Source organism: Crinia signifera, chromosome 3 (assembly GCF_055691185.1).
Source record: "Crinia signifera chromosome 3, ASM5569118v1, whole genome shotgun sequence".
Lineage (NCBI taxonomy): Eukaryota > Metazoa > Chordata > Amphibia > Anura > Myobatrachidae > Crinia > Crinia signifera.
Genome location: NC_139219.1, coordinates 18,307,527 through 18,319,664, shown reverse-complemented (window position 1 = coordinate 18,319,664; position 12,138 = coordinate 18,307,527). Strand labels below are relative to the sequence as shown.

Below are 12,138 nucleotides of genomic sequence, written 5' to 3'. Positions count from 1 at the left end.
GCGGAATTGCTCTACGAATGAAGCATTCGAGAGACAAGCAAACACCCTACTTAAGTCTTTTGAGGAACAAGGCTATCCTTCCGAAATTCTATCTAAAGCACTCACAGAAGTGAAGTCAATTCCAAGACAAATCCTCTTACAGGAAGCCAAAGTCAATCCGAACCCCACCACGAATGATACAGAGAAAAATAGAACATGTTCATTCACTACCCAATATAATAGTTATGCAAAAGAGATAAAAACAATCATTAGCAAGAATTCTGAAATATTGCGACAGGATACACTTCTTAATCAGGGGGCAGGCATTGTGGACCGAGTGACATTTCGTAAAGCAGACAATTTAAAAGGAAAATTGACACAAAGCCATTTTCAAAATAAAATCATAAACATAAAAAATGAAAATACAAATTGGTTACCAGAAAAACCACCAGGCCACCATAGGTGTGGCAATGACAACTGCACGGTCTGCAAACTCTGCCCGAGAAAAACCACTAAGTTCACCTCTAATACAACTGGTGAATCATTTAATATTAAAGAATTTATAAACTGCAAAACAACATATGTGGTTTACCTTATCTCCTGTAAGTGCGGTAGACAATACATTGGCCGTACTACACGCACTTTACATATAAGAACTATGGAACATAGACGGAATATACTGGGTGGAATCCGTAACCACCCACTTTCTAAACACTGTCACTCCTGTCAGAAAGGCACTCTCGAAGGAATGTCAGTTATAGGAATTGAACATGTCAAAACGACCAGTCGTGGTGGTGATCGTTTTGGCCACCTCAACAGACGGGAGGCATATTGGATTTTCCGTATGGGCTCTCTAGTACCCAATGGCCTGAACGATACGATCGAACTTAACAACATCTGAACTATGAACATAGGGCCCATGTAGACTTTCCCTTCACACCAGAGGTCCATTTGGGTGAGGGTGGGTCGGTATGGGTATATGTCTAGTTAAAACAAATTATTTGGGTTCTAAAGCCATAAGGGTTTTTTACATAGCTACAGCCGACAATCCCATTCTAGATATGTCTATATGAGCAACCATTTTCAGTTTCAGTATACTTTTCTTCTCTTTCCCGGTGTCTCTAACTGTTTAAATTATTAATTACCCAAAGGTATACTCACCACCGCCACAAACACTACACCAGAGGTCCATCTGGGTGGTGCAGATATGCGGTGGCTATACTATTAAAAATACTAAAAATAAAAAAATAAAAATCACTGTAGTAAAATATCTATTTAATTCTAAGGTTTCTTGCCTAAGTGGAGATCTCCATTGAATTGCATATCCACACCTATCTTCCCTTTAGTTTTTTCATGAGAATATAGAACTCTTTAGACACCCCGACTCAGAGGGGTCTATCTGAAATATATATATAAAAATATACCTTTCATCTATACAAGCTGGTTTAATTAAAAGAGTGTGCAGCTGCATATGATAAATGTGATCTATGTCAGATCAACTATAAAGTCCTAAAGTATTGCAGATAATTACAATGATTTGATGCCCTGTATTCTAACTGAAGGGCAGTTTTGCCCACAAACAAGATGGCCGATATAGGTCTATAAGATAAAAGACTTACGAGATCCACTGACCCTTAGATGCGCTCTCTCCATGAATAAGACAGGAGAATGGCCTAAGAAACTTCTTTATAATATATGCTAATTATGAAATGCCTGGAGATAACTGAATATAAGACGAGCCGCTGAGTCTGTAATATCCTAAAGCGAGGCTTGGAACGCATCTTCTGAGGCTTGGAGCGCATCTTCTGACCAATCAATGTGTCATGATGTCAATGTCAACAAGAGACGTGGAACGCACAAGGGGGCGGTGAATACGCCCATAAGACATTTGACTACGTAGAGGCGCATAACGCATGATGCTAATGACGCATTTACGAAACGTACGGGCTCCGGATTGGCCAGACCCGGCAAACTAGTACAAGGATTGGCCGAACAAGATGCACATTGATAAAGGACATGACGCACCCACCAAAAGACGGGCTCCAGATTGGCCGAACTGGGCAAACCCCCGCAATGATTGGTTGATCACACGCAGAGTGACGGCACCACAGCTGCTATACATTTTAGAGATCTACAAACACTCCCTATTTAAACCAGCTCATACACATCGTCTGAATATCTGATGAAGCCGCTGATACCTACACAGGAGGCGGAGAAACGCGTCATACAGCTTTTCAAAATACCTCCTCTACACTTTCTGGAGCTCCAGAATCGGATTCCCTACCTGCCTGTCGAATAACCCAAAAAGCAAGTACTGGTTTATTTCAAAGCTAATTACTGCCTCAAATATAGCAGTACGACAGTAGCAGTTTGGAACCCTGAGACTTTTATTCATTATTGACTTTCAACAAAAAAAAAAAAAAAAATTTTTTCCTTTATTTCGTTTTTTGCATTTTAAACATTTTTTCATTTTTTGCTCATTTCTGTCTGGCCAGACATCAGTTAACAAGAAACCACTTTGGAGTATCAAAACGAGTCTGCCTAGACATGATGATCCTATGTTTTTAAAATGTGCAGCCCTTAATATGTTTTGTATTTACTTATAATTTTTATATTTAATTGTGATTTTTATTTATCAAATGTCACTGGCCAGTGCAATATATATTTTTATATATATATAAAATTAAAACTTTTTTACATATTATATATTTTTTTTTCTTTATATACATTGATTCTAGCGCGTGTATCCCCCTTTCTTGTCTTATGTCTTCACATTAGGAATTGGCTATTCCTTCTCACGCTGCCTGAACCTTGTACACACGGGGGTTAAATTTTAGACAAAGTGTCTTATACCTCTTTACCTCCGAGTGTAACCTGGTATAAAATTTAAATCCGATTACCAAACGGATTGATACAAATAATTTTGGGGCAAATAGAGCAGAGCGCCATTTGTTTTTCTTACTTATTAGTTGTAACAGTTCTCTTTTATTTCCTTAGAAAAACTCTGATCTGCTGTCAAGCGTAGAGGGCAAAGCAGTTATTCACCTATTCAATAAAATAGCCTATGAATTGGTGGAATTTGAGGACTTACATTATAGAGTATGGCTTAAAGACCTCCCCCAGCTGGAGTACGGTAAGTGACTACACCAGGGTAAGTTCTTACATGTGTAGTGTCCTAATACATGCTTGCAGCTTTCTTCCTATGCCGTTGATGGGTCGACAGTAAAAAAGTCGACAGTCCAATAAAAAACAAACAAAAGAACTCCTTTCTCAGCTCTTGTCATTTGTCAAACCCAGCCTGGAACTTGGCAGTTAGGAGCCTATTGGCTGCTGCGTTATTACCGATTACTTTATCACTTCGCGAGGCTTAATAAATCAGCCTGTCCTTGTTTTAAAATAGAATTCTCCATAATTTTTTACATGTAATGATTACCGGCAAGTTTGTCGCAACACCTTGTTAGTAAGTGATAGACTTTACAGAGAGAACTTATCTTATTGGATCAAAGATACTAAACTCTGATCTATATTTTCAGTATTTATTTATTTTTTATTTATTATTTTCGTACAGCAACAGTCATTCACTTGCAATTTCCAGGATCATCAATTTACTCTGCAACTATTATGATTAATAATAATAATTATAATAGTAGTAATAATAATAATAATAATAATAATAATAATGTAATAATACAGTTTGGATATATTTTAGCTGATTCACTTGTCAAATATGAATTTGTTTATGTATTTGTCTTCTAATTGCACTTTCGCCATTAAACAGAAGTACCATTTCCAGGGGTGGTCTAGAGTAGGAGAGGAAAAAAAGATTTTTGATGAAAAACTGGCGCTAGTGGGGAGCAGCTGCGTCTATCCTGTGGAGACCATCCACTTCTCCAAATTTCAAACAATCGGGTAAATAGATAGGATAACCAGCGCTTTTAGCAGAACCTGCTTGTGAACAGGAAACCCAAAGACAGGTGAAACTCCTTAGTGGGTCAGTAGAACCACACTTACTTTTCAGTCCTGTTTCGAGTTCACATAGCAGTTTCTTTGAATAAACAGGTAAATGGACACTTACTTTAAAATCCCTTCACGAATGCACTGAAAGGTATCTTTTTGAACTTCTCTTTAACACATCAATATTCGGCAAAAATATGAGTGACACTTACATTAACATTCAGACTCGCATGCCCATAACAGTTTATTTTCTAGTGCTGTGCAGGCTGGCGCACCACACACCAGCGTCATACACGGAGACCGGGACCCAACTGTGAACTTTCCACTTCAGCGTCTGCAGCGCCGGTGGACGGAACATCAATTCAGGGGCTGTATCCCCGGTTCCTGTACATTTGTCTTGTTAATAAATAGTTCATGCTTTACACCTTGGATACCGGAGATTCATTTGAAAAGAAACCGTTATGGGCATGCAAGTCTGAATGTTAATGCAAGTGTCACTCATATTTTTGCCGAATATTGATGTGTTAAAGAGAAGTTCAAAAAGATACCTTTCAGTGCATTCATGAAGGGATTTTAAATTAAGTGTCTGCCCTGGAAGGGGGAGATCCATTTACCTGTTTATTCAAAGAAACTGCTATGTGAACTCGAGACAGGACTGAAAAGTAAGTGTGGTTCTACTGACCCACTAAGGAGTTTCACCTGTCTTTGGGTTTCCTGTTCACAAGCAGGTTCTGCTAAAAGCTCTGGTTATCCTATCTATTTACCCGATTGTTTAAAGTAGGAGAGGGCCCAATCCGCAGACTGTTGCTACCCCCTCCTCTCCTGGAGTGCAGGAGACAATGGCTCTGGCATGCACAGGTCTCTGGGAATCATTGCGGCCATTCCATGTTCCCAATTACTTCTCCACTACCCAATCTCTGGGAAAAAATATATGGATGCACCCATTATAGATCCAATGACAGCCACCCCCATATTGCTATAGCCAGATCCCCCATATCATAGCTTCTGTTTTTAATTGATGAATCTTTATGTTTTCCATTTATGGTTCAAAATCTATTCTGGGTACATAATCTTCGTTCACCACTATTATATCACAGGATTAATCAATCCAACAATGTTGGCTAATATATGTTATTCATCCGCCTTCCATACCCCACACCATTGTTTCTCTGTTTGTTATTGTCACCCACCTTATTTATGTGTTTGAGGGCTGGGTATCCCAGTAACGGTATCATGAGAAGTATTTTGATACCTTTCTCAAGCTACCTATGTGCTGCTGAGTTTTCTCAACTAGCATTTTTGTTGGCAGATTCTTACACACTTGTCTCCTTTTGTTTGAAGCACTGCAGGCCACATTGATGATTCGTCACCCAGAGACACGGAAGATGCTTGTGAATTTTGATCCTAAAATTCTAGAATCTATACGAGAAACAAAGTGCATGCTACAACTGGGGTTAGAGGTCCCAGAGCAAGCCAAGAGACTTCTGAGCATGGAAACGACACTTAAGTCAAATAAGCTCCAAATAGAGGTAAAGCAATTATACTATGGAAAGCTTAAATTATTTAATACTCATTTTGGGTTTCAATTTTCCTAAAAACTCCACTATCCAGGAGGATCTAGGTATACTGTATGACACCAGGAGATAGTTATTTAGTATTCCCGATTACTCCAGCACCCTGGCTAATATCAGCAAGGTGAGATGCGTACTCCCGTGCACATCCCATCGCACAGCACTTATAAAGTCTGTCCAGCCTGTGCTTTTAGTACTAGATTGCATCGTATCAGTACAAAAACCACGGTGCTGTAGCACATTGTATGCTTTTTGTACTAGATACAATGCACTCTAGTATTAAAATCACGGAGTTCATCGCACCGTGTATGGGCACCTTTAGCCTTTGTGATTTGTATAGCTTATATATTGAAAGAACTATAACATTCAACACTGGAAGAAATCAATTTAGATATGGGCTTTAATAAGTTAATTATGAATTATTCCAGGACAGTGTGTATCATTAGATCTACAGTAACTAGATTTACAGTCAATACGGCAATCCTGTATGAGTTAAAAGGGTGACCCTATAAGAGTGAAAAGGTCAATAGGTAAAAGGCCAACTCTGTTTGACAGGGTCAAACTGCCGTCATTAGATTGACTGACATGTTTTTCATGTTTTATTTGCATATATTTGTCCATTTTATAGTGTTTGGACAAAATAATTGTACAACGTCCCGTCCCCCGTCCCCCCCCCACATGGCTTGCATTGCTTGTCATGCTTCAGGTTACTATTCCCAATTGTAATTTACTTGAATGGTGAAGGGAAACAGGTGAACAAACCCCCAGACAAGTCGTCCTAATGTATGGGGGCCTTTAGTGTTGTGACTTTTGTCTGTGTGATATTTGGTCTGTTAGTAGCACCTTCTGGTGCTCGTCCAGTGCAGTACTGTAACTGATGCCCACAACTAAAGCTGGCCATACATCTACAGATCGATTATCAGATTGGGGTGGTTGGAACAAAAACCTGGTAATGGCTGAGAGTAAATGACAGTTGACCATTTGCTTTGAAATGTTGGAAAACTGCCAAAAACTGTCATCCATTACCAGGTTTTTACAACCAGCCCAATCTGACAATCGATCTGTAGATGTATGGCCACCTACTGAACTACTGTATAAACTTAAATTGTATCTCCTACTGTGGTTTTCATTTTACTCCCCCGCTTGCAGTTTGTTTACTTTTGTTGTACATGTATATACAATATAAAACCTTTTGGTACTTATTTCCTAGCACGGCGCCCACGATCTAGATTGTATGTGTGGGGCTGATATCTCAAGCATCTCATGCATCTTATGTGTTTGTGCGGCATAAGATGCATGCGATGATGCAATCGAAGCGATCTACGAGATTTTTACATTGCAAGCATTGCATGCATCTTATGTGTTTGTGCGGCATAAGATGCATGAGATGAGATGCATCAACGCAATCGACGAGATTTTTAAATTGGAATCAATGTGAAATGGTCCCTGAGACCCAATTTTACATTTATTCCAATGTAAAAAGCCCCCACAACCCCAATTTTAATTGCTGCCCCCCCCATTGTTAACGCCACCCCACTATTGACGCCAACCCGAAGCGTGGCGAGCGCAGCGAGCCCGCGAGGGGCGGCGGTACGCGTCCTCCGACCTTTTCATACCCACACTATCCACGTCGGCGTGGAGTTGATTTTATATAGTGTGGCGAGCCCGAAGCGTGGCGAGGGGACGCGGAATACATATGAAGTAGTCCGCGTCCCCTTGCGGGGCTCGCTATGCTCGCCACGCTTCGGCTCGGTGGCTCGCTGCGCTCGCCACACTTTATAACATTAACTCCACGCCGACTTGGATAGTGGGGGTATGAAAAGGTCGGAGGACGCGTACCGCCGCCGCTCGCTGCGCTCGCCACGCTTCGGGTTGGCGTTGATAGTGCTGGTGGCGTTAACAATGGCTATTGGGGGCTCACAATTTTTAGCTTATAGCATCTTATGGATCTCATGCATCCTATAGATGCATAAGATCCATGAGATGCATAAGATGAGATCCATACAATTAAAAAATCGTTTCAATTGTATTGATTGTATGCCTTAAGTAAGGCATACAATCAATGAGACGGGCGCCGTGCTAGGAAATAAGTACAAACCTTTTTCCCCAAGAAGCTTCATATAATCAAATACAGCATTATTAAATGGAGCAGCTTTAGCTGTTGGGAAAATGTAACTTCCAGCTTTTCTGTCCGTAAGCAGGGTTTCCTGAAGATGTATGAAGCCCTTTGCGATCAGGTGCACCCTGCCTTCGTAAATGTAATGGCTGGAAAAATAAGAAAGGTAAGGAGGAAATGATTGTATAGTTTAATAAATACTTTTGAAGCTATTAGTCTCAGGTTAATATTATCTGATTATTTTATTTTTAGGTGGAGACCGTTTTAAGTCGAGGTCTTATATTTTTAACATGGTCATCTCTTACATTGGAAAGTTTCTTTGCAGAAGTTGAGTCAAAAATGTATGCACTGGATCGCTTCTTTACAAAGGTAATATCACATTTCCCATTAATATGTCCTTGCATGCGGTCAGATGTAAAATCTCTGATTACAATAAATTAGAGAAAGACCACAACCCCACTGCCCTCTGCACTTTAGACCCACATTTGGCATGTTGCAGCAATGGAGGAAATTACTTATTACGGGCACGATTAAAGACATGTTTTTACCTAGGTTTTGGATCCCTGCTTGTTTGCAGAGCATACACCCCGGTCTCCTGAGTGCTAATCTAACATGTGGACCCATGGGCAGCAAATGTCGTTTCTTCTCCAGTATTTTGCTGTCATCCCTTTGCTTTTATTTACTGTTATTTTTGGATGCTTCTCATATACTGTATCTACTATTTTTGTGCCTTCTCCCCATTGTCTCCTCCTCTTACCCATAACCCCTTTCCCTTTCTCAGTCACCTGACATTTGTTACTTTCTTTTTACTTACTACCACTTTAAAACTTTGCTAACTCCTTTATGTCCTTTTTAAAAAAATGATCTTCATTTTTTCCACTGGGAAACACTTGTTACACTATTTTCTGACTGACCATTCAAAATAAATAATACAAGTTAATATCAATAGTAATTATTGTGCATTATGGTAGCCATTGGCCATGGGCAGATCCAGAACACCTCTTCACCACATCACAGCTTCTCAACCCTTCCTCAGTTTTCACCTCACATCACACCCCCTTTCGTCAGTATTCACATACAATTTCCCCCACTATACTGTAGACCTCACAACACAAAAGACCCGTCCCCAAGATAGATCATCCTCACCAAGCACAGAAGATTCCCCATATCTAATAAATACTATTTATTTACAGTTTCTTATTTAGCGCAGAAAATTAAGTTTACTCTTTAAAATTGTGGACAGGGATAGAACAACCTGGGTAACAACAGACATACATGGAGGTAGGAGAGCCCTGCTGCAAGCTTACAATCTATAGGTATATAGGGGGAAACACAAGGACAGGCATCAGTAATAGCATAGCAGTCCCACCAAGTTGCAAGTCCAGAATGGAAGCTATATAATACATAAGTGCCTCAGAGGGTTATGCGTGTAGAACTTAAATATGATAGGCTTGCCTGAAGAGGTGAGTTTTCAGGGAACGCTTGATAGTTTGGAGGCTAGTGGAGAGTCTTACTGTGCATAAAAGGGCATTCCATAGGATGGGAGCAACCCGATGGAAGTCCTGTAATAGTGAATGGGAGCTAGTGATCCGTGCAGGAGGGAGACACAGAGCAGTGGTCAAGATGGGAGATATTTTGTGATAAGTACAGAGATATATGCTGGTGCAGTATGGTTAATAGCTTTATATGTGAGTAGAAGTGTTTTATATTAAATATGGTAAAATACAGGCAACCAATGGAGGGACTGACAGGGCGTATCAGCAGACGATGAGCATCTTGCTAGGAAGGTCAGCCTAGCCCAAGCTCATTGATACTGAAATCACGCAAGCCTCCTCTAACCCACAGAAATAATTACCTCTCCTGACTCTGCTGTTTCTCACCTATACCAGACTCTTGACAAAGTGGCTCCAGCTTCCCAATACATCAACGAAGGCTTAGATGCCAGATATGGCACTCCAAATTAACAAAACAACGTGGCATAAATCTCGGAATCTGACTGATCTCACATATAAGACTATCTACCACTCCTACTGCAATGCTTTCGACACTGCCAAGCAAACATACTTCTATTCTCTCATCTCTTCTCATGCCACCAACCCCAAGAGACTTTTTAACACATTTAAGTCACTTCTGTACTATTCCCCACTTCCCCCACCAGCTACCATCAGCGCACAGGAATTTGTCTCCTACTTTAAGGACAAGACTAATAACCCGAGATAAGGTGCTATGCTATTCCACAGCCTCTAGCCTACTCAATTCCCTACCTGTGAGCTGTGACCTCTGGCCAATACCCTGCGAGCCACCCGAGACCTTCCCATGCAACAGGACTGCATGCGATCCATCACAATTTGTTGTGATGGATTGCATGCAACCCTGCTTCCCGCCCAGCCGGCCACTGGAAGGGAGGTCGGTCGGCTAGCAGGTCCGACCACCGACTCAGGTCCCATGTGTGTCTGACAGTCTCGGGTCTGCCTTTCCCTACCCTCTGCTCCCAGAATATATATAGAATATATATATAATAGTCAGAAAAAAAATTCTGCTTTCAGGTGAATGATATCTGTGCAACCCGCATCAATATGGTCCTAGAGGAGATAGCAGAGAGTGTTTTGATCTCCTTGCCGGATTATGGTCCAACCACATTACAAAACCTGATTGCTGCTAATGAGGTAGGGTATTACATGTTATCTCACTGTGTGAAACACATCGTACTGTATATGGACTACACAGAATGCTGCTGCTGTTCACTTCTGACTAAATGTCACCCCTTCTGTCTTGCCCGAGTCCTTTCATAATGCTAGCCATTCCAGTAATCACAGGGGCTGATTCACAGCTGCACTTAGGTTGGCAACATTAGATAGAAAGACACATGGATCTTTGTCCATATTCTGAGACCACCCCACCCCTATACATATTCTTGTTGATATAGCCAACTTGACTGTAAGTACACATTTGCATCTCTTTAGAACTAACCTCATGGCATCTGTGGATTAAGAGTTGCTCAAATCCCCCTATCCCTTCATGTAATCTCAGACAGACTCCTCACTGTGAGGGTTCCAGAATGACACTCCCCTGCAGACCTCAGGTGTCCTCACACCTGCCCATTCCGCCCTGTGTGGGCAGATCCCACCCCTTTCCCACACAGAATATGTGGCTCGCCATCACCACCTAGCTTCATTCCACCTCAGTGCCTCAACCCCCAGTGTGTACATCCAAACTGAATACCTCAATGTATGTGTAATATGTCACTACCTAATAATGTTGGTTCTATATATTGCTTAGTTATATGCAAACACCTACTGCAATATTTAATTTCTAGGGTTCTACATTTTCATTAATCTACTATAATGTTTCAGGTTTATACAAAAGAGAGAGCAGAAATAATAAACCACAAGAGTAAACAAATAGAACAAGCTGTCACAGAGCTTTGCTGTATTTTTGAAACTGTATGTGATGTCAGACACACAAAACCAATGGAGAAAACCCAGACAGAACCAGGTAATGAGTCCGATTTGTGATAAAAAGAAGGGAGTGGGTGGAGCGCTATGAGCAATAATTGGTTTGAGATAAATTTATAACATGAAAAATGTATTTCTATAGTAAAATGATCAACTTGTGCAGTGCACTAGGTTGGTATATTAACATTTAGACACAATGTATTGCACAGAATATCAAGTAGTACAGAAAAATAAAATAAAATGTACATTGGTATAAAAATAAAAAGGTTTTGGAAAAAAGGGTCTGATACTTATGGTCTGAAGTAACGTTTCACCCAGGGTGGGGAGACGTAGGTGGAGTTAGGACAATCTTGGGATCAATCCTTAAATAGCTGGAGATAGTTGGGGTCCATTGAACCTTGCCGGATTCTTGTTTCACGCTGGAGGATGCTGTTAGAGCCCCTGATGGAGTGTGAGGAGTCCTCAACAATAATGCAGAATTGTAATCCTAAATTTGCAGGTGGTGGTTCCCAAATTGATAATACAGCTTTAAGGCCCAGGTATTGCGGAGTTGGGGTAGTCAGTCTCCAAATACTTGTAGTAAAGATGAGTGGTGGGGGTCAGACCAAAGATGCCCAATTAAAATCAGCAGGTGCTCCCTGACATGTTTCGCTGTCCAACTGACAGCTTTTTTTTGTCAGCTTTTTCATATATTTACGCATTTGTGATAAATGCGTAAATATATGTATCTTTAACCTCTCAGTAGACACAAAGGGGAAAATTTACTAAGAACGACCGTATACGGCCGATCCCCGTATTAACGGGATCAGCCATATACCGCCAGCACAAATAGGAATGGAGTATACTGCAAATTTACGATGCTGTCATATTCTCCATATTTGTATTTTCCAATGTCGTAGCCTTTCGAAATTAGGCCGCCGTATTTACATTTATATGTCTGATGCGCTAGCATCGCACGGATCAGTCAGATATAAATTTAGAAAAAAATAAAGAAAACGTTGTGGGGTCCTCCATCTAGCTATAACCAGCCATGGGTTCATTGAACCAGTCCTGGTTGTAGAAA

General features: G+C 40.7%; 1 protein-coding gene across 9 annotated transcripts in view; it reads left to right on the top strand.

The window, feature by feature from the left end:
• DNAH8 (dynein axonemal heavy chain 8) overlaps positions 1-12,138 on the top strand; it is a 358,983-nt gene that overhangs the window by 121,082 nt on the left and 225,763 nt on the right. For all 9 annotated transcript variants that reach the window (XR_014471558.1, XR_014471559.1, XM_083175420.1 and 6 more), the window contains 6 exons: positions 2,977-3,112; positions 5,275-5,462; positions 7,706-7,786; positions 7,873-7,989; positions 10,167-10,286; positions 10,974-11,115. Coding sequence is in view for 7 of the 9 variants with exons in the window: in XM_083175420.1 (XP_083031546.1) it covers positions 2,977-3,112; positions 5,275-5,462; positions 7,706-7,786; positions 7,873-7,989; positions 10,167-10,286; positions 10,974-11,115 (784 nt within the window). In the remaining 2 variants the exon portion in view is untranslated. The remainder of the gene's footprint in view (positions 1-2,976; positions 3,113-5,274; positions 5,463-7,705; positions 7,787-7,872; positions 7,990-10,166; positions 10,287-10,973; positions 11,116-12,138) is intronic.